General features: G+C 33.6%; 4 protein-coding genes across 6 annotated transcripts; 3 read left to right on the top strand and 1 right to left on the bottom strand.

Moving 5' to 3' along the window:
- The first annotated feature begins 681 nt into the window (after positions 1-681).
- Positions 682-1,524, top strand: LOC141661336 (putative germin-like protein 2-1). The gene is made up of 2 exons (XM_074468321.1): positions 682-802; positions 923-1,524. Exons 1-2 carry the CDS (start codon positions 682-684, stop codon positions 1,522-1,524), a joined length of 723 nt encoding a protein of 240 aa, XP_074324422.1.
- Positions 1,525-2,073: 549 nt separating this feature from the next.
- On the top strand, positions 2,074-8,109 carry LOC141659593 (uncharacterized). 2 transcript variants are annotated; one of them, XM_074466543.1, is made up of 8 exons: positions 2,074-2,345; positions 2,524-2,547; positions 5,044-5,149; positions 5,325-5,393; positions 5,613-6,106; positions 6,512-6,773; positions 7,407-7,615; positions 7,863-8,109. In XM_074466543.1, the coding sequence occupies exons 1-8, from the start codon at positions 2,341-2,343 to the stop codon at positions 7,927-7,929; spliced, it is 1,236 nt and encodes a 411-aa protein (XP_074322644.1). In that variant the 5' UTR covers positions 2,074-2,340; the 3' UTR covers positions 7,930-8,109. The 2 variants fall into 2 exon arrangements, with proteins under 2 accessions (XP_074322644.1, XP_074322645.1); XM_074466544.1 differs by lacking the exons at positions 7,407-7,615; positions 7,863-8,109 and adding an exon at positions 6,909-7,184.
- A 3,878-nt stretch (positions 8,110-11,987) lies between these two features.
- On the top strand, positions 11,988-15,725 carry LOC141659592 (protein LURP-one-related 7). The gene is made up of 3 exons (XM_074466542.1): positions 11,988-12,348; positions 14,113-14,325; positions 15,451-15,725. The coding sequence occupies exons 1-3, from the start codon at positions 12,100-12,102 to the stop codon at positions 15,589-15,591; spliced, it is 603 nt and encodes a 200-aa protein (XP_074322643.1). The 5' UTR covers positions 11,988-12,099; the 3' UTR covers positions 15,592-15,725.
- Positions 15,726-16,206: 481 nt separating this feature from the next.
- On the bottom strand, positions 16,207-22,023 carry LOC141659591 (chloroplastic group IIB intron splicing facilitator CRS2-B, chloroplastic-like). Of its 2 annotated transcripts, XM_074466541.1 has the most exons (10): positions 21,852-22,023; positions 19,840-19,893; positions 19,505-19,715; positions 19,328-19,412; positions 19,163-19,230; positions 17,779-17,829; positions 17,599-17,672; positions 17,024-17,082; positions 16,843-16,919; positions 16,207-16,524 (listed from the first exon to the last, which is right to left on the bottom strand). In XM_074466541.1, exons 3-10 carry the CDS (start codon positions 19,709-19,711, stop codon positions 16,408-16,410), a joined length of 738 nt encoding a protein of 245 aa, XP_074322642.1. In that variant the 5' UTR covers positions 19,712-19,715; positions 19,840-19,893; positions 21,852-22,023; the 3' UTR covers positions 16,207-16,407. The 2 variants fall into 2 exon arrangements, with proteins under 2 accessions (XP_074322642.1, XP_074322641.1); XM_074466540.1 differs by lacking the exon at positions 19,840-19,893 and having other exon boundaries at positions 21,852-22,019.
- Positions 22,024-22,482: the final 459 nt, after the last annotated feature.

Below are 22,482 nucleotides of genomic sequence, written 5' to 3'. Positions count from 1 at the left end.
TTTTAATATTCTTGCTCCACACGGAGCATTAGTTTTTATTTTATTTTTGATGTAAATTTATCACGTAACTTAAACTTTAATTTATTAATATTCCGAATTATTTTTTTTGTAAATTATTAATTATTTTAAAATAAGTGGTTGAACGCAAACCGATCCGCAATAACCGCAAATTTGCAACCGCAATTATCGCGGTTAACCGCAACCGCAAATGCGGGCGTGGATGACAATTTTTTAAAACTGCTCTTCGCGGTTTGGTTCGACTTTTACCCCAAAACTGATCCGATCCGAACCGCGTACACCCCTACTTGTAATAGCTTTCATATAGAGAACAAGAACTATAAACTTTCTCCCTTCCTAATTGATTAGTTAGTTGTAAACAAGAATGGTTAAAATCAAGTTTTCCAGGTAACTAGCATGAACATCCTTCATAGAATGCTAAAAAACACAGATGAAAGAAGAAGTTTATACGTCATCTATCTTCGATAACTTTTATTTCCAGTGTCTTGATTAAGTGAATAATCCAATTAATTAGGCTTGTTCTTCTGTCTTTTATTCCATTTGTCACACTTCGCCTCCTAAAGTTTCTTTTTAATCGCGTAATGTTTATTCATCTCTAAGGGTGAGCAATTCGATATTTTCTCAGCTTGATTAACTCTCACGAGAATCATTAAATCTCTAAAGATGGCACTGGGCTCCAACATTCTTTTGATAGGATTTGTAAGTACTATAACTTGCTTTGTTGCTTTGGCTTCCGATAATAATCCTGTTCAGGACTTTTGTGTTTCTCAGGCAAAAGGCTCAGGTACTGTCCATGCTTAACATACAAACCCTTCAATTTGTTATTATTTATTTTGTCGCCATAAATATTTACCTGAGAAACTTCAAGCAACTGTGATAAATTTTCTTCTTTGATCATTTTTAGCTGGTGGAGCAGTTTGCAAGGACCCCAAGACTGTAAATGAAAACGACTTCTTTACTACCGGATTGCAAATGTCAGGTAACACATCAAATGCACTAGGAGTAAACGTAAATATGATCGATGCTTCCAGGATTCCCGGGCAAAACACTCTTGGAATCTCTCTAGCTCGTATCGACTATGCTCCTTTGGGAGTTGGTGCTCCACACACTCATCGCGGTAGTGAAATCATTACAATCGCTGAAGGAACAGTGCTGGCAGGATTTGTCACTTCTGGTCCAGAATATCGTGGTATTAGTAAAGTCCTCAACAGAGGTGATGTGTTTGTGTTCCCAGAAGGTCTCGCGCACTACAGCAAGAATCTGGGAAATGGTAATGCAGTAGCATTTGCTGGTTTTAGCGGCCAAAACCCTGAAATTTACTTCTTCAAAAATGTTGTGTTTGGAGCCAAGCCTGAAATATCTGCTGATATTCTTGCCAAGTCTTTCCGAGTAAACGGAAACGTAATCGATGAATTGCAGGCACCATTTAAGCAGATGTTAAGGTTTCAGATTCACCAGCAATTTGCCAATGTGCTGTGTTATGGCTGTCTAAGCATTGCTTATTAGTTACTTGTTATGCCTCCTCAGTCAGAGCATGTCGCTTAAATGCGGTTTACCTTGGTTCACGTTGTTTGCAGACTATTGCGGGAGACCGTAGGGTTTACCAGTGCGCACCCGAAAGGTAGCGGCTGCGGGTTACCTACGATAAAAAAAAAAAAATTGACATGCTCATTTGTGTCACAATATGCTTGGGAATATCAAGCTAAAATAAAAAATTTAACGGCGGTGACGGAAGGTGCTTAGTTATTATTTTTTCTTATCCTTTTAAATCAAATCTCAAAATTTTAAGGCGTAAGGACGGACTAAAAAACGCACTATTTGCCAGTTCTACATGCGTAAATTTTTTTTGAATATAATTTACGATTATGATATTCATTTTTAAATAAATCTAATTAATAAATCTTTAAAACTAAATAAATCTAAGCTTAATTATTCATAAATAAACATAAGTAGAAGAATTTCATTTGGGAAAAATAAATAAAATGAAAGTCTTTTTATAATTTTTTTTATAAATATTAGGTTCAAAGCACATGTAAAACGTGTGAGAGCACTGCTTTCAATTCACAAAAGCACCTCCTCTTTCTCTCTCTCTCTCTCTCATTTCTACAAAACAATCACATCTCTCTCCCTCTCTCTCAGAATCTCTCTCAGAATCTCTCTCTCTCATTTCTATAAAGCAATCACATATCTCTCTATCTCTCTCAGAATCTCTCTCTCTCTATTGATCTTTCTCTCTCTCGACTGTCGTTTTGTGAATATATAGATTTCTCCATCGAATTAAACCGGACTTTCTCGCTTTTAATTTCTTCTACGTCTCGGTTTATGAGGTTCATTTCTATCTATATGTTCAATTATATTCTGTTTTAGGCCTAATTATTATCGATTTCATCTCGATTTATATGTATACATATGAATGTATTCGTATCGTATTGTGTTGTTTTAATTATGAATTGAATCATCTTTTAATTTAGTTATTAATTAGTTTTCTTCTCTGTTTTCTTGTAGCTCGAAGGAGAAGCCGACTCTCGGGTACGTATTTATGTTTTCATTTTTGTTTCGATCATAATCTGATGTTTTCGTAATTTCGAATGTTATTGAATTCGTTGACAAATATGACTGACTTTGTGGATTTTAATTATTTTGTATATGTTATAGTGATGTGATGCAATTGTATTGGTAATATGATATAGTTGATATATATCATGAAAATAATGTTGCAGATATTTTTCGTAGTTTCGAATGTTATTGAATTTGTTGACTGATAGTCTGATATGACTTTGTTGATTTTAATTATTTTGTTATGTTATAGTGATGTGATGCAATTGTTTCAGTAATATTATAATTGATATAAATCTCGAAATGACGTTTTAGATATTTGGCTTCTAGTGAATGTGTGTTTAGGCAAAAATATTTTATAATTATGAGTTACTATTTAGTTCTACGGATTTGTTGCTAACAGTGAAAAATATTAAATTATTTGAGCTAGTTTTTCTGTGGAGTATTGAGAGGGTTATTTAAAAGGATATTAGAACTAGTGAAAACACGCAGCTCTGTGATTATAAACAAGACTATTAGTCTTAATAATGTAGGATATGTAAAAGGCAAAGATATCGAAAATACAATCTGGCTCTCTTTGGTTCTGTCCCTACCTGTGTGTATATGTATAAATAATATAGACGTGTTGTTTTCACATGATAATGTCATGTTGTAATTTTTGTACTACATATCAATTTTGGACCTGAGTGCTGACTCTAGATGAGTTTAATGCTACATATATTGATGAATGGCCAGTTGCCTAATTCTATGACGATATCAGTATCATGTCTGGTACATCTTCAGTGGAAATGAAGTACAGACAATAAATTAATGGGGCTTTAACAAATTCCTTATGATGTTTTTGTAATAATCATTTTGTACGACTTAATGTTTTAAAGCCTCCAGATCTTCAAGACAATGCCTGCTGGTCTAGCTTGAAAACATCTCAAAACGACAATTAGGTAGATGGAAGCCCAAAATTATTTTTGCAGTAAACTTTGATTAGCTTAGTGACTTAAGACCAAGAACAAAAGAAAGAAGGGAACAAACTTAGGTGAGTGCATTTAGATCGACGTTAGTTCTCTATCCTTTTTCTCGCTTCTCCCGTTTCTGTATTTTTAGGTCTCCCTAATGGTTAATGACATTTCATCCTGTTACCACTTCCTTAGGATAGGCTTAGTAGAGTGTTGAGTCGATGACTCCCCTTAATAAAGTGCGTTGAAGAAATCCAAATATTATTGTATCTGTCCAATATAATTAAAAATTAAAATAACTTAACTAGCTCTATTCCTAAATAATAAAAGAAATATAAGCTTATATTTTTTTAGTCCATGCTACGCATCATGAATTGTCACTTAATGGAGAATCAAGAGTTTTTACATACTGTAATAGGGAATGCACTTTAAATTAGGGAATCTTATGCGTTATGCTTATATTTAAATTTTTTTTATCTTGTTAATATATGTAATGACGATATTTAAGAAATTAGCAATGATGTAGTAATCTTTTTTATTAGATTCTGGAAATATTTAGAAAGTTCTTAAAATTCTTATTGTGTGAAATTAGCTTTACTCGAGTAAATTCTTACTATGTAAAAATTAAATTTTGTCTAATATACTTTTTTAGTTAATATAGTATGGATTGTCGTGGTCCCTGTATCTAGAAATAGAATATGTTCTTGTTTCCTCGATTCTTAGAAATTTCTGCAATGTGTTGTGCTTGATACTTCGTTCCCAATTTTTTTTTGACAAAGTGAAAAATTCATTAAAATATTGAACCCCAGCCGGGACAAACTCCCGAACTGTCAACTACAACCTGATTATGAAACAAAAATCGAGTTAACCAAATAGCTGTTTTGTTTTCAGATTGTTTAACACATAGAATATTCAAATTTTTTAATCTAAAAAATATTACAATGACATCTCGAGTAATCCACCACCGAAATGTGAGTTTTTGCGATATCCACCACCGTCTCAAATTCGATACAAGGCCTACAGATCTCCAAAAATATCATAGAAATCCTTCTTAGAGCGACTATCGAAACCGGCAACAAAAGACAGAAAAACATCACAACATAAAACACTAACATCCCAAAAAGATGGGCACGACTAACAACCTTGATGACAAGGTACTCGACAAGATCTCACCCGAAAGGGATTAGATCTTGATTTTATTAAAAAAAATGATAGATAAATAAAAGAGGAGATGGGAGAGCGAAAGGGGGCTTGATCGATTGATGGATGAAGGTTGAAGAATGGAGAAGTGGTGGCTAGAACTCTAGTTTTGGCGGTCAACTCTCAAAAGCCTAGCTGTTGGATCGATTTCGTCCCCAATTTTGAGTAACTTAGATTATGGATGCTTGTTATTCTGTGACTGTGTTTGTTATATGTACATATTTTAAATTAAATAATAGGAATCATTACTTGTGCACTTGTATTTAATATTTTAACCTGACAAATAACTTTGGCTTATATATTTCTGCTGTTATAGTGGTACGCGGATTAAGACCCGCAAACGGAATATTTCTGCTCCTCTGGACCCCGCAGCTTTTGCTGATGCAGTGGTCCAGATTTATCTGGATAATGCTGGTGATCTGGTAATAGTAATATACAGATGTAGCTCTTTATAGTTTATTCTGTTTAAGTCTGCACACTTTATTCATGCATGCAAAGTTGCATATATACATTTATTTAAAACAAAGGTTGCATATGTACTTCTTTTGTGTTGTTCGACTTGGAAATATTTGGATAATCTTTGCTGTTTATTTTCAGGAACTTGTTGCCAAGAGCCTTGAATCTTCAGACCTTAACTTCTCCCGATACGGTGACACTTTTTTTGAGGTAAGTGTGCTGAGTTTTAAGCATGTTACTGTTTATTTTCTACCTAAAACTTTTTTAGTACAGGGATGTTAGAATTTTTAGGTGTGATATCTGAAACTCATGGATGGTTTTCTGTTGCCTCGTTTTATTCAGTTTTAGTGGGTAATGTGTTATCAAAATTATCTGTGATATTTTATTTCAGTGTACTGCATTAATACTAAAATTTTCTGGAAACTACAGGTTGTCTTTACAGGAGGACGGACTCAACCTGGCACAACAAAATCTGATGAGGGGGAGCGCCATCCTTACTCTATAATTGACTGCGAGCCTGAACGTGAACTCATTTTGCCATCTGTAATATACATACAGAAAATTTTGCGACGACGGCCTTTCCTCATAAAAAATCTTGAAAATGTTACAAGAAGATTTTTGCAGTCCCTTGAGCTTTTTGAGGAAAATGAAAGAAAGAAGCTGGCAATTTTTACAGCACTTGCATTTTCACAGAAGCTGTCAGGACTTCCGCCAGAGACTGTATTCCAGCCTCTGCTCAAGGATAATCTTGTTGCCAAAGGGCTAGTACTGTCGTTTATTACAGATTTCTTCCAGGAATATCTTATTGACAATAGCCTTGATGATTTGATTGCAATTCTTAAGAGAGGCAAGATGGAGGATAATCTTCTTGAATTTTTCCCATCTGCGAAGCGTTCTCCTGAAGCCTTCTCTGAGCATTTTACGTGAGTTATTATATTCAAGGTCAAACAAAAGTTGATCCAACAATATGCATGCATCCAATTTTTAGTCTCACATATAACTGCTTTAGAGTCTTACACCTCCTTTACCTTTGTCAGATTATTTTTTCCCAGAAACTGTTATAGGGAACCATCTTTTTTGCATTCATACAAACATGGTAGAGAGTAGAGGAGCCTATCACCTTTTTAAAAAAAAGATAGATATCCTATTACTTGCAACAAAAGCTTTGATTTCCTTTTTAGCTTTGAGTATATGTACTTAATTGACATGAAGTTGTCTTAAAATGGAGTAATACTTAAAATTATCTATGGTCTTGTTAAATTTAAAGAGTAGCTGTTATCTTTAATTATGTCTATATAATTTAAAGAGTAACAGATATTGCCTAACAGGAAAGCTGGAATTGCTCCCTTGGTCGAGTACAATGAGAAAAAAATATTTGAGGTGAAGCTAAAGGAAATGAAATCTACACTAACCACCCAAATAGCTGAGGAAGCTGAAATTTCTGAAGTCATAGAATCTGTGAAGCAGCATATTAAAGATGCTAAATTACCAGATATTGAAGTTGTGCGGATCTTGTGGGATATTATGATGGATGCTGTTCAGTGGTCCGGAAAAAATCAACAGCAAAATGCCAACCTAGCTCTTCGCCAGGTATGAATTTATAATATATATCAAAACCTTGCATGATTTTTCCTTGATTTTTCATTGAGACTAAATCATGAAAATTAGTATTTCAGTAATAAGAAAAATGTGTCTCTCGTGTGCAATCTTTGGTTTTTTTGCAAGGAATATCTGACATCAGGAGACATGATACAAGCCTTGGATTTATACCATTTCCATCATTATTTTAATACATTGGACTGCAAGTCTGTTGAATATATATGAAGATTACCAACTAGGCATGTGCTAGGTTTTAGATTCCCTCATCTTTGTACATTTTCTCGTGTGAATTTAGATTGATTGTATTTATTGTGGTTCAGGCCTGCAACGCTTACGTAGCCTTTGTTAATTTGAATCTACTTTTTATTACAAACTAGAGTATAATTCATACTTAATTATTCATCTGACAGTTTCTTCTGCATAAAATAATTAAGGACATGTTGCTTAAATTCTTCAAGTTATCAAAATGCGGAACACGAAAAGACGAAAGGACACTAATATGTATATGCACCTCATTGTTTTTGGCAGCTGAACTAAAAAATATCTGTCATTAAGATTTAACGAGAAAAAACCAATTAGATAATAGTGTTGTTTGATGCATTAACTTGAACGGGTTATGTATAGGTGAAAACATGGGCAGAATTATTGAATACCTTCTGCACCAGTGGTAAGCTTGAATTGGAACTCCTGTATAAAGTCCAGGTTCAGTGCTATGAGGACACTAAACTGATGAAGATATTTCCAGAAATTGTGAGGTCCTTATATGACCAGGACGTTCTTGCCGAAGATACCATTCTTCATTGGTTTCGTAAAGGATCAAACCCCAAGGGCAGGTAATCTATATGTTTTATTTTCCCCCTGTTTTATATGTTTTTATAGGTTTTTGGAGGAACAAGTGTTTTTTTAAGTTCGCAAACTTCTCTCAAAAACCTAAGATCCTCCAACTGTTTATTTTCGGTATAATGTACCTATAATTACATGCTTTACAAAATCATTAGTACCAAAGGAAACGAATTGCATATTTCATCACTCGTTAGGCATTGTACTTATTCTAGACGGGTTCTCTTAATTGCTACACAGGCAAAGCTTTGTGAAGGCAGTTGAGCCTTTCGTGAAATGGCTAGAGGAGGCCGAAGAGGAGGAATAAATGTGACCATTGTTCTACATTATTCCAAGTGTTTGAGCATAAAGTACTGTATCTCCTTTGTGAAATGTATTTCTGAGAACTCCTTACCCAAGACTGTATTTGACTATTTGTTCTCATGTGGTTGAGCCGCCATGTTTTAAGTTCTGATAATATTCAATTTTTCTTGGCATTATTTTACAATCAACCCTCTATATTCTGCAATTTTTATCACGGGTCTATAATTTGGTGCTTACATTGCTGATAGTTTTTTTGGGTTTCACAAATTTAGCCTATTTTTATATAAAACGAAAATGACAGTTGTCTTAAAAGTTGGTCAGGGAATACCCAACTATGCAGTCGTGTATTTTCTATATATGAGATATCCAGCTGGGGAATATACCATATATGAAATATCAAACTATCAAGTGGATGGAATACCCAACTAATAGTCGAGGTAGAGGTGAGCGCGGTGCGGGCGGTGCAGTTTTTTCCTCAAACCGCAAATCAAACCGCACATGCGGTTTGATCAAATTTTCAAACCGTACCCGCACCGCGTACCCTTAAAAACCGCATAAACCACACCACGAAAATGCGGTGCGGTGTGGTGCGGTTCACCGCGGTTTACACTTTAAAAATTCGAAAGATTTAAATACAATACAAAATTTAAATTTAATCAAATTTCCGAATGTTATTACACAAATTCGCCAATATTTTTCAATAATACAAGTTAGAAATTACACACCGGAAAGTTTAACTTTTTTAGGAATTCAATTACAAAACAAAAATAACTTAAAAGTGCAAAGCAAAACACATAAATAGCAGCTCCAAACTTTGATCATGAATTATTATTAAATTTGAAGAAATAAATTTGTAAACAATGATATGAATTGAGTTCAAGGCTAACTATTCTAATCACATAAGAAACAGTAGGATGTAATGTAATCTTGGTACTTGTGAGAAGTGCTTGTGCAGCCAATTGAAGAACAAACAATAACCTTAAGTATTGGGCTGTAAATATTTAGTGGGATGACCCGATAGGAATATAAGTGTATTATATATATATTATATATATATATATTTATTTATAACATATTAAATATTGCGGTGCGGTGCGGTTTGAACCGCATTTCAGAAATTTAAAACCACAACCCGCACCGCACTGCGCGGTTTATCAAAAATTCAAACCGCAACCGCATCACAAAAATTAAAAACCGCATTTTGCGGTGCGGATTGGTGCGGTGCGGGCGATTTTTGCGGTTTTCTGCTCACCCCTAAGTCGAGGATTCCCTATATATGAGATATTCAAATGTCATTAAGTGGAGTATTCACTATATATGAGATATCCAATTGTAAGTGAAGTAATTCATATATGAAATATCCAACTAGCATAGTATTTTATACAAATTGGAATACTCAACTGACAGCGTAGATAGTGTAGTATTCAATCAGCTGAACCTGACTACTTTTTTTAGAATCGCTATTTTGGTTAAATTTTAAATTTTTTTTGACTATTTTTATCATTTTTTCGTTTTTTTTGCCAATTTTCAAACCCTCTCTTGATGTACTTAATATTAAAATTTTATTTTAATGGTACTAAATATATTAAAAAATTCTTTTAATTCGTATCCATATAGCTATTCTCAAACTCTTTTACTAAATTAAAAAAATATTATGAAAAAATGACCAAAATAACTATTTTCAGAGGTTCTATTCGCCAAAATACCATATTTTAAAATAAGGTGCCCTAAATATCAACTAAATACTTCACTATTAGTGGAGTATCATGATTTTATCAGGATGACATTGGGATTATTAGGATGACAGGTCATTTCTAGTGGAGACGTGGAGTATCATGGTGATAGTCCCTTTGTTAGTGGAGTATTATGAATGATACTCATCTATCGCTGGAATATCGATCATGATACTCCTTTTCAGTGAAGTACAGTCAGTAGAGTATTATGTATTTTTTTTGAAATTTAAATATTTTTTTAATATTTTTTTATTTAAACATGTACCATTTTTATAATTTTTAATATTTTATGGTTTAATAATTTCTCATCTGGGTTTAAAAATATTTAAAAAATTTATAAAAGTAAAATTGATTTAAGGTTTAGAGCGCCCTAAACCCTTGAGCCTAAAACCTAATAAGTGTGGATCTTAATTTAATAATTTTAAAATTTTAGATGATACTTGTAACACCCCAGTCCCACATCGAGGAAATTTGGGACTTTTGTTCAGTTTATATGGCAAAGTACTAGTACTAGGTGCGCCAACAAATCATGATCTTTTGAAGCATGTGGTGGACTTGTCGTAACCAAAGTTGATTGCACTAGGGACAGTATGATTCGGCTTATTTCGGACTCGTAATCGGGACTTGACCAGGTTTTCAAAAAGGCTCGGAATTTGACCCGGATTGTCACATATGTTATCAGAGCCAACTCTCGAAAGTTTGATATGTTAAGTTGTCGGAGGTAGAGATATGAAGGTTGTGGTATTATGCCACAATGGCAAGAGGTTCGGAGGTGGGGACACGAAGCCAGCCGGTATTATCCCACAATAGCTAAAGAGATACGATCTTGGTCCTATGGGCTATCTATTCGGGCCTGACGAGGATGTCAGGAGTTTAAGTGGGGGAGTAGGTAATACCCCAGTCCCACATCGAGGAAATTTGGGACTTCTGCCAGTTTACAAGGCAAGGTACTGCTACTATGTGCACCAACAAATCATGATCTTTTGGGGGCCTGTGTTGGGCTTGTCGTAACCCAAGTTGTCTGCACTCGGGACAATATACTTTGGCTAATTTCGGAATCGTAATCGAGACTTGACCCTGTTTTCGAAAAAGGTTCGGAATTTGACCCGAGTTGTCACAATACTCCACTAACAAATGAGTATCTCTTTTTTGCTAATTAAATTTATGACAAATAAGTATCTCACATGTTACTCTAGTTACTCTAGTGACAAAGGAGTATCCGAGCAGATACTCCACTGACAAAAGAGTATGAGGCACGATAATCCACTGGCAAAAAAAAAATATCATCTCGATACTTCTATTCTACTGCAGTATCAAGCTCTTACTCAATGAAAAATGGAGTATCTGATAGGTATTTTGGGCAGATTAAAATTTTGATGAGTATTTTATGCAATGAATATTTAAAAATAATTATTTTACGCTATCACCCCAATGTTAGTTGGATTTATTATTTAAGTATTAATTTCTTCTTCCCCCGTATTTATATTTTCGGTTTCGGATCGGATCTAAAAAGAACCGGGAAAAAAATAATCTGAAACGAATTTTACTTTTTATTTTTTATTTTTTCACGTAAATTGAGGTGTTAAAAAATCATAACTACACATATTTGTTATTTTTAATATTTATATCAAAATAAATTTTAGAATCTAAGCTTTAATTTGATATAAAATTTATAATTATTTATGAAGTATAAGTAATATTTATTGTCGCCTTAAAATGTGTGTTAAAAAGTCAAATATCACTTAAAATAAGGCCGTAAATTGATCCGGATTATCCGGTATCTCACCTTATATCTGACTCGAAAATATGATACATATCTCATATCCATTTTATAAACGATCCAAATCTAGCGAAAATATTAATCCCGGATAAAATATGATCCCAAATATGAGCACTCATATACCCGCTCAAATTATGTCTCATATTATTTTCTATAAAATGATCCTACCCGAATATCCAAATATGATCCATGACTCATATTCGGTTTGGATCCAAATATGATACTTAATGTTAGTGGATCATATTTGACTCGTATCGGTGGATCATAAACTAACAACTTAGAAAATGAAAATACGTTACCGACTCATATTCGTTTTGAATCCGGTCCTCGTATACCCGAATCAGTTTACGACCCTGACTTAAATTGACAGGGGAGTAATAAATATAATAACGGTTTTTCTAATGTGTGCTCTAACTCCAATAAAAATGACCTCTTTTTATTGGTGGAATTGATGTAAATGCAGGAGGCCATTAACATTTATTATTTAACCAACAATAATAAGAGCCCATCCCGTATAATAAATAATATACAACAAGTTACGTTAAACAAGATTTACAATAATCTTAAAATTCAGTTTCACTTCATCTTCTATGTTCTGACTTTTAACTCTCTCCTATTGTGTTTTGCAATACACACATGATGTATGTATAGCTTATAATTCATGATGGGCGATACAGAAATGCAAATAAAGCAGTGGGATTTACAAGCGGAAGATAAAATACCGATTGATTATTTCGTGACCAAACAAAAAAAGAACAAACAAGGTTCAGTTAAGTTTAGTAAACGCAAGCTGAGATTAGTAGATGCTTCTGGAACTCTTGTCTTTACGACGTCGTCTGGGCCTGTTAAATCCACACGCTTGCTTCTAGATGCTTCTGGAACTCTCCTCTTCTCTCTTCATCGTATTAACGTAATTCCCACCTCTCTCTCTCTCTCTCAGTTTTGTAACTAGATTTTAATTATATACATTTAGCTCTCTCTCTCTCTCTCTCTAGCGCGCTCTCTCTCTCGTTTTAAGTTACATTTGTGACTCTGTGTTATAATTATAGGTTGTTTTGTATACATGTTTTGGTGAAAATGTTTTTCGGATTTTGGGGGGTTTTCGAAAAATATTTTCTATGAGGATATTTTGAGTTTGACTTTCTGGCTTATTTTTTTTTGAAAAAATTATGTTTGTTTGGCTTCGTGTAAAAATGAATTATTTTCCGAAATATGAAAGTGAATTTGAGAAATGTCAAATGATTTCTATATATTTTGGAAAATGAACAATTTCTTAAACTTTTTCGTAATTTTTTAAATAACATTAAAATGACGGAAAAATATTTTTGGGGAAAACAAAGCGAGGCAAATGAGCTATTTGGAGTGATGATCATGAATTTTTATGTAGTTGAAGACTTCAATTTAACGGAACTTAAATTGGAATTAATTTTAGTTTGGAGTAAAAGCACAGTTATGATGCTACTCCCTCCGTCCCACTGGATTGTTTACGTTACTTTTCGGCACACTTTTCAGTGCTCATTTAAAGTATAGTTTCATAATATTTTTTTTAATTTTTTTTTGAATAAAAGTTTTATGTTTAAACTTTTATTCAAAAAAAAAATAATTTGAAAAAACATTATGAAACTATACCTTATAGAAGCCTCGAAATGCGTGCCGAATAGTAAAGTAAACATCCCAGTGGGACGGATGGAGTACCTTTTATGTTATTATAGTCGTTGTTGGTAACGGATGTTTACATATTTGTTTCGTAAGCAAGCAATGTGATTGTTGCGAAATAGATTCCAGTAAGGCTATAGTTGAGCTTTTTAAGTGCAATTGAATTGGTAGACTCGATTTAGTGTCTATGTGATTTAAAACTCTTATATAGGGTCAATTAGGCTTTTGCACTAAATCAATGGTTGTCTATCAACTATGATTACGGATTTTTTTAATCTGTTTGAGGTGCAGTACATAGATTTAGAATTTGAAATCTTTTCACTCCGAAGTAACTTGAACAGCAGAAAGGTTATGCTCGAGTCTAGATTAACCGATATTAGAGCAATCCGAGTTTAACTTGTAAAGCTTTTTTAACAAATTTATTAAAGCCAAGAATGAAAACCAAAAAATTGCTATATTTTACCTAGCAAAAAAAAAATCATGAAAACCAATTTTTTTCTTGTTATACTGATTTGATGCTCGTTGAAATAGCTTGTTCTTGATAGTCGCGCCTTTGCAATCTGGATGGAATGCAATCTTAATTTTATTTGAGCTTCATCTGAGAGGTTATATAAAAGACTTATAATTTCTAGCAAAGTTGACGAAGAACAGAGGTGAAATTAGTCAAGTAGCTTAGAAAACATGGCTGAATACTTTAGCTGAGATGGGCAGATCAGATAAAAAGATAGAAACCTTAATTCGTAGCTGTATATATATGATTATATGTAGAACCTAACAAGTAACAACCATGTCACTACATAGTTTCTCTAACTCGGTAAGTTCTCCTGTCAATTATCTTGTATACATGGGCTTGAAATGTGCAATTTATTCATCATTTCTTTCAATTGTTGAACTGATCTTGTAGGCGTAGGACTATATGGACGAGACAGAAAATCTGAAATAACTTGATGTGCAGGTTGTGTATGTGCTATTACTTGTCTAAGTATAAAATTAAACATCAATATATTTTCTTCTGTAGAGTGGATCTTGGCAGGGGTTTATGAGGGATGCTAATGGGGTGGAGGAATTGATTTTCAGATCAGAGAGAATTCAGGATGCATTCAATAGAACAGAGCTTGACGTATTTTTAGTTTGTGACAACTGTGAACAATCAAGCCCTGAACTCAAGATTAAAGGGAGCCCCTTCAACCGAGCATGCACTATTTACAAGGGCAATTCCATAGTTGCGCAGGTATATTTTTTAGATGTTTATGGTTATGGGTGATTCTACTTCAAGTTTTGTAGATTTGACGGAAACTAACAGTTCAGGCTATATAAATTATCATATCTTTTCCACTGCGAAGTGGTAATATTATTTTTTAGCTGTTGAAGCATAAATAATAGTATCTCACTATTCCTTTCTTGTGGATAGCGGATAGATTATTTGCTTTGTTTTTTTCCCATTTTTTATATCAGGGGAACCTTGTTACCCCGAGAGGTTTTTTTTCCAATCTATATGGACATTACATAAATGAAATCTAATACTCACACACACTTGCCTTCACCTAGTTTTGAACCCTCGACATGTATTGGCCTTGCAGATGTGTGCATGGTTTTTGATTTTAATAAGGACGTCACAAAGCCGAGTTTAGTTAATAGCGCACTTGTTATTCAATTGTATTGGGATTGGGGAAATAAAAGTGGCACTCCGAAGTGAACTCCTTTTTTTATAGACATACTCTATCTCTTTGTAAAATTTCAAAAAAAAAACTCTAATTTAATGGACACATATACATTATAGTCATCTTTAATGGACAGCCTGATGTAGTAAATTGACATGTCTAGGTGATGCAAGATAGCTTGACATAGTATTCTGCTAAAATATATATTACTGCAACTTTCCAGGTACTTATAGAGGTTGTGTTGCTTATTGACCAGTCGAGCCCTATAAAACAATCTTATAAGTTTCTTTATTTATTAAAATAAAATAATTAATAATGAGGAGACTTACTGTTACTATAGAAGGAGAAGATAAACGTTCTTCTGTAATATGCTGGTGAATGAACAAAATTACGTTGAAAAACGTAGAAAAAATTTAACCAACCAAAATCTTTATGCTTCTGAAAAGGAATTTAATCTGAATTGAGAAGTTTATCCTTATATTTGTACAATGCCCTGTTGCGTCCATTATCATATTGTGGCTCTTATCATGGTTCCTTTTAATTTTTTAAGCGTATCTTCAATGTGCCTGGTTTTATTTGTCTTGCTTCTGTTGTACATGGTTAAAATTAGTGTCTTAAGTTTAGAACTATTCTTCAGAGTGTCCTCTAAATTGATATTTTGCTAATTCTATTGTTTTGTTCAAACTTGAAAACAGACTAGCCTTATGCACAAGCTCTGGGAGGCATACGTTCCGAGGAATAAATTCCGACTGACAATATTTCCTGGATTAGTTAATCGTGCTTTGGTTGTGGCTTTAATTGTAATATATTTTGATGGACGCAAGATTTGGTTATGATAACCCAGGTCTTCAAATTGATTTCTAATGGATTTTACTTTTGGTTTAGCTGACCTTAATTGATCTGATGTGTTAAACTTTGTAAAGTTTCGAATTTGATTGATCAAATATCTTTATAAACCATGGTTTCTTACAGATTACTAATGATTGACATTATATGCATGCATTGCAAAACATATATGCATCGATTTAAATGATCGCCCTATCGCTCTTTTGTAATGTCTTTTTTATCAAGAGACTCGGACTCGATATTTATACAATCATTTTTCATTCACCCTGTTTAGTGTAGTAGCAGATGTACCGTTTGCCGTTTGGATCACGGGTCTTCAACCCGGTTGATAAGAATTAGAATGAGAATTCAAAATATTTCTTCTTTGCATTCTAATTTTCTTTCCTACTAATTGAGTTGATAAGAATTAGAATGAAATTTTCATTCTCCGGCAGCATTGAGACGAAAATCCTGTTCAGAATAGCTATTTGTAGATTTTAATTTTTACCAAACGGTCTATCACCTGTTTTTCGGCAAAAAGCTATTGTTTCCTTGTGCAACAACAATACCAAAAGGAGCCTGCGGCAGCTTCTGTTATGAAGTGGAATACCACATAAACGAACACGATACTGGAATATTCTTTATAATTTTATAATTATATAAATCTTAAATGCTGCTGAGTTAGTACTACTGAAAAATGTTCAAAAATACAACATTGTAAAACATGTGTTATCTACATATGTAAATAGCAAGAAAACACGTAAACTACAATATGGATCTTACAAGAAATTTTCTACATATATACCAATTACTTTTAAAGTCTGTGCTCAAACTTTATGATACTTGTACTTCTGCCCTAGATTAAACCTATTAACTTTACTGTTAAATCCGTTCAGTATCAAGGTCCTCACAGCCTCAGGCCCTTGTTCCAATGCCGCATCCACCTGTCCAATGGAACAAACTTATAAAATCTAAACAAAACCGAGTAATAAACAAAGCAAAGCCATTAAATAGTCCTAATCAAGTGCCTTCTTCAATTGAGGAACCAAACAAGCACAAAATTCATATATGTATTGTAAGGTATAAATCCTTAAATCATCAACCTCATGAACTGATCCATATATTTAACAGTAAATTTTTTTAACCTTACAGGCTGAATATCCCCCAAGATACAGAGAATAACTATTACAAGATTAACACCTTATTGACCAACGAATTTATCGTGACTGGGGGAGATGGATGGAATTAGAAATAAGTTTCACCTGCTTTCGCTCCAACGAACTAAACTTCTGGAGAAGATATGCTTTCATGTCCATAGTACCAGGTGGATTTCCGATTCCTACAAAATAATGTAGTGTGTTTTTTTTATAGAAACTTATGTATTGTTCATTTCAGCATAAATGATTAACCTATGAAACAAAGCAGCAAGATGATAAATCATACCTATGCAAAACCTGGGAAATTCACGGCGACCATCCAAATGTTCCATAACGCTCTTAACTCTGCAACAGAATCAATTAGTAATATCTCTATATACTGTACTATAATTAGTGGAGATACGAAATTGAATTCACCAAGTTGCTTCTATGTTAATCAAATAATTCACTCCCAAGCTGCAATCACTTACAAACAATTAGGACATACAAACAATTAGGATTTCTAAACCCAATACATCACACTGTCGCAGCATATGAAGAGATTTTATAAAAAAAAATGTTTTTCTGGCTTTAGTTTAGCACTACATTTCGAGCTTCTAAAGAAATATATTGTCCCTAATGCATGTCAACATATGCATCGGATTAGCCCCACAAGCCAATTCATCAAGCACTAAAGCACTACGTCTATGACAGATTCCAATTTACATATCGAATCACTCAAGTTCCAGTTAAGAACTGGTTCAAATACCTGATGGTTCATCAGAAACTGTATTAGGACGTGCACTTTCACCAGTATAAAATCCGTACAATCACCTTAATGGTCCTTCTGACTAGAATATAAAGATTTTGGAGGAATCATACCCGTTATGGTAGCCATGTCCTCCTTTTGGTTGAAGCCTCAAAACACCATTTGGTAAGCTCATCTCATCATAGACCTATCCAAGAAATGCCATAAACAAGCAATGCAAAGCTCATGTAACTACTTTAGACACGCAATCTGGATAATCTGGCTACTCCATACAATGGGATGGAAATGCATACCAGAAGGATATGACGCAATGGTACTTGATAATATGCAGCAAGTGATCCAACCTAGTAAATGCACAAAATAGAGATAAGAGAGAAGTAATAAAATTTGTATGCACTTATAGAGAGGAAGAAAGTACATTTAGCAGAACAAATTTAAGAACAATCTGCAGACTAGAGATGGACATATTGGAGTTTGAGAACCTGCCACATGCTTGTCATGTAGAAGGCTTCTCTAACAACAAGAACTTTTTCATTCATACAATATAGTGTACGATGTTGCCTTCAGACCAGAAAAACAACAATCAACTTTAACAAGGATATGACATTATACATCAACATTGTGCATAGCAAGCGTGGCAAATTTAAGGTAAAAACTGCTGATGTCAGAAATGAGGATAGAAAGAAGTTGATGTTTGTAAAATGACCCATATATTATTTTACCTTTTTTCAAATGTGATGAAGTTGATAACATATTTATATTTAAAATCATATTTTTATTTATTTAGTATATATTATGCTTTCTAAATATATTTAGAAAATAGAAGTGAAAAACATTTGAAAATTTTCAATTATGTTTCACAATAAATTAGAATGTATCTAGTAATCTCCTATGTGCTATTAGAGTATAAGAAAACGGGGGACCCTTCTACACACTAGGAGAAAGAAATGGAGTCGGTGAAGTGTGTCATTATCTGGGAATTATATCAGTGATATCTTTTCTGTTCACTATTCCTCCTTCCATGTAGTTCACTAATTGAACTTCTAATTTGTCCAGCGGGTACGATTTGGCAGTTGAATTCATCATCTTCTTATTCAGCAAGACAACTGTAAGTCTTCAATATGTTTTTGTTATGTAAACCTTGAAGTTGATGTTGGCTATTATGATGTATTTGGTTGCTTTCTGTCATAGAAATATCCATCAACTTCAACAATTCTATTCAAGGCAATCAAGATTCAAGAACAGAAACCCCATGTTATATGAGCTTCAGGTTTTTTTAATCTCAACAGAGGTGATGATTATTTATGGTGTGTCATATGAATTGAGTACTGACAATCTTAAGATGGAAAAATATCTATTATTATAAATTTCTGATGTAACTATAAAACATTCACGATATGCATTATTCCAATTCCAGTTTCATACCACCCTTTATTCTAATATAATTAGTTATTAGTCTAATCTCCAGCTATGAAGCTTTCCAAGGTCACGATTCATAAATCTGTCAAGTTCAGTAACAGGCTCGTAAATCACATAGAAAACATAAATAAAACTCTAATACAATCCCATATAAACAAGTTCTATATTTATAGTCAAACTCAAACCAAAAAATTTAACAAGTGCCTACTGAATTATAATGCAAATTGCAAAATATTGGGAGTCATATAAAGTACAAACCGATTCTCCACTGAAATTCATATATGTCTGAGGCTTTGCCAATAAAACAGGTACCTCTCCAATACAACCTGCTCTGAGGACCAATTTGTGTAAAATTAATCAAACAAATTACTAACGCAAAAACATAAAAGGGATGCTAAAAATATGATAAAACTAATAAAGCACCTATCCCAAACAAAGTCTTTGACTGGATAGTATTCAACACAATTCCTTCTTCTTGCGAAATTCTATCAATCATTTCAAAACCAACCTAATCAACAACAAAATAAGCGTCAAACACAGTCTGTAAAAAACAATCATAAGAAAACCACATTATCAACATTCAGAAAAAAAATTAATTACATTGTGCCGAGTTCCATGATACTTATTCCCAGGATTCCCTAATCCAGCAATAAGCCATGGAGTATACTCAACTTTTGCAGCAAGCCCATCAGGTTCCGGTATCGAAGCCGACACATTAAACCTTCTGGTAGCTAGATTCTTAGAACTTAAACAAATGTTTCTTGGAAATGTTATGCAAGTGGTAGGGGCAGACACTGCACACAACATTGACCTGTACCAAGAACATATTACGTACCATAATGATCATAGCTATGAAATCCACATTTGAAATACAAAAAAACGAGTAAAAAATAAAAAAAATTAAGAGCTAATACAATAAGATAGAGTATCCTTACTAGGAGAAATGTGAGTAAGAACTGGGATTTGTTTGTTAACAACCCTCTTGCTGCCTTAGACATGAAAGAGTGAGACAATGAGGCACAAGAAAATTTGTTTGTTGAAGTTCAGTGATTTTTTATTCATATGTTTTTTAGATTTAGTAGTGATTATTAATTCACACAATAACAGTACGTTCCAATTGTTTTTTTTCATTTTGAGCTTTTGAATATTAATCTTTTTATAGAAGTACAATGATGTGGGGGAATCACAAAATAAAAGGGTAGAAAGTATTTAGAAATGTGGAGAAATCTTTTTATATTCATTTTGAGGTTTTGCATATTACAATATTAGATGACGGTTCAGAGGTAGTTTTTTCCTTTTTCGTTGACTTTTGAGGATCCACGGGAGGCATATTTTCTACAGTAATGAACTAATGATATACATATATCTATTTTATAGATGTCTGTTGTCGGCTGATTTCACTATTTACAGCTTTTTCATGACCCATTTCTTTAAAAATGACTCAGTTAACACCCCAGTCAACAGATAATAAAAAGAGCGTCTTTTTTGCGCTTCTCACGCTGTGCTTAAGCCCTCAGCATGGAAAGAAGCGATCTCTTTAGTGAAGTTGCATCGCATACAAAAAGCGAAGCGCTTCGGCTGCGTATCACCTCGCATCTCGCATATGCGCGCTTCTAATAACAACTTTTATGTACAGTTCTAATTAATGATTTTTGGTAAATGTTATGTATTAGTCCCTACTTTTATGTACAAGTTTATAACCAACTTCTAAAAGTTCCACGCGAGTACTCATCCTAATTAATTTTATGAGACAGAGGCCATAAAATTATGTCAACTCGCCTCATGTATCATGGGCCAAAGCATCTAGTTAATGGCTATGAAAATATATGAAGTGGGTACAACGGTCGAAGGGTCCACACTTTAGGTCCTGGACATCATATTGCACTACACATGTGACTCTCATGTTAACTTTTTTATGCATTATAGCAGTATAGCAGTATAGCATACCCGTGAGCGTAAGAACTTAACATAAAATATTTGAAGTTCAAGTTTCAACACATTTATGGAATGTGTTCCCTTAAGCGAAATCCCCACCCATTTTATTCAATTTATAGTAGAGTTGCAGTAACTAAACGCAAAAGTGACACTTCCTAAATACTAGTACCCAGTTGATGTAATTTACCACTTAACATCAATAGATTGTTTAACAAAAAACCCCACCTAAATACTAGTCCAACACAATGCAAAGAGTACCTTTGAACTTCAACGCGTTAAATATAAATTTGGGCATTCAACGTATCAGAGAGGTCATTTGTTTATAAACGAACTCCAAAAGGTCATTAAATGATAAATCCGTCAACTCAATATCAATTCAAACCGAAACTAACAGATTTCGAACTTGGCTGACCTGTCAAATTCATAAACATACAGTATACACAAATGACTATCAACATATTCGCCTCACACCGGACCCTCTCCCTCTCCCCCCCCCCTCTCTCTCACCCTCTCTCTCTCTCTCTCTCTCTCTCTCCCCCCCTCTCTCTCTCTCCCTCCCTCTCTCTCTCCTTCTCTCTCTCTGTTCAAATTCATTATAGTTATTTGGACAGTTCTATAATTTAGCTGAACTGTCAAAGTACACACATATGACTATCTACATATTCGCCTCACACCGGACCATCTCCCTCTCTCGTCTCTCTCTCGTCTCTCTCTCTCTCTCTCTCTCTCTCTCTCTCTCTCTCTCTCTCTCCCTCCCTCTCTCTCTCTCCCAGTACACACATATAACTAACTAGTATCTACACACTACATACTCTTCTCACACCCGAAATCGTCTTCATTGAATCTAAGACTCTACAACTAATAATTCATTTCTCAGTATCACATCAACTCTTAATCACTTTAACCTCAACTACAATCACCAATGCTTAAAACACATATTTCTCAAACACATATTAATCATTACAGAGTAATAACAAGTTGAATAATAATCAATACTTTCGTAATAACATACCTTGGGATAACGATTTAATTAAAATTCGTAATGTGTTCGCAAAGATTTCAAGCTTGCTTCCTGATGTATTACACTTTACAACTTAAGCTATTTTTTTAAAAAAAAACTGAAATTAATTAGATATTTAACAGAGTTGCAGAAGAAGATAAAGAGTACAAAAACGAAAAACAAGACCCTATTCATATTATCTTACTGGGCCCAACTTTTTCTCGACCCAACGGATAGAAGCACAGTTCATATCCTGGGCCTGGCTCATAAATAGATCAATCAATCTTTCCGTCATTTTATAAAAACTAGCATAATAACCCGCGTCATTTTCTAGATTTTTTTGGTACACCATACAATTATATCTAAATTCTTGATCATTTTCTTATCGATAAATCTATATCTATACTATATTATAATAGACGAAACATTAAAAGTTTGGTAGTCGGTCGGTCGGTACTTGCTGAAATTACTTAATTATCTTTACTTAATTATTATATTTTTAATTATTAGGTCGATTAATTCTAATTTTAATTAATATTGAAATCAACTTCCTCTTTTACTTTATAAATTTCATTTCTATTTTATATTGAACTCTATATCATTATAATTTACATTAAATTCAATTTCTTCTATAAATTTAAAT

This window comes from Apium graveolens, chromosome 5, assembly GCF_009905375.1.
Source record: "Apium graveolens cultivar Ventura chromosome 5, ASM990537v1, whole genome shotgun sequence".
Lineage (NCBI taxonomy): Eukaryota > Viridiplantae > Streptophyta > Magnoliopsida > Apiales > Apiaceae > Apium > Apium graveolens.
This window is presented reverse-complemented; position numbering and strand designations above follow the sequence as displayed.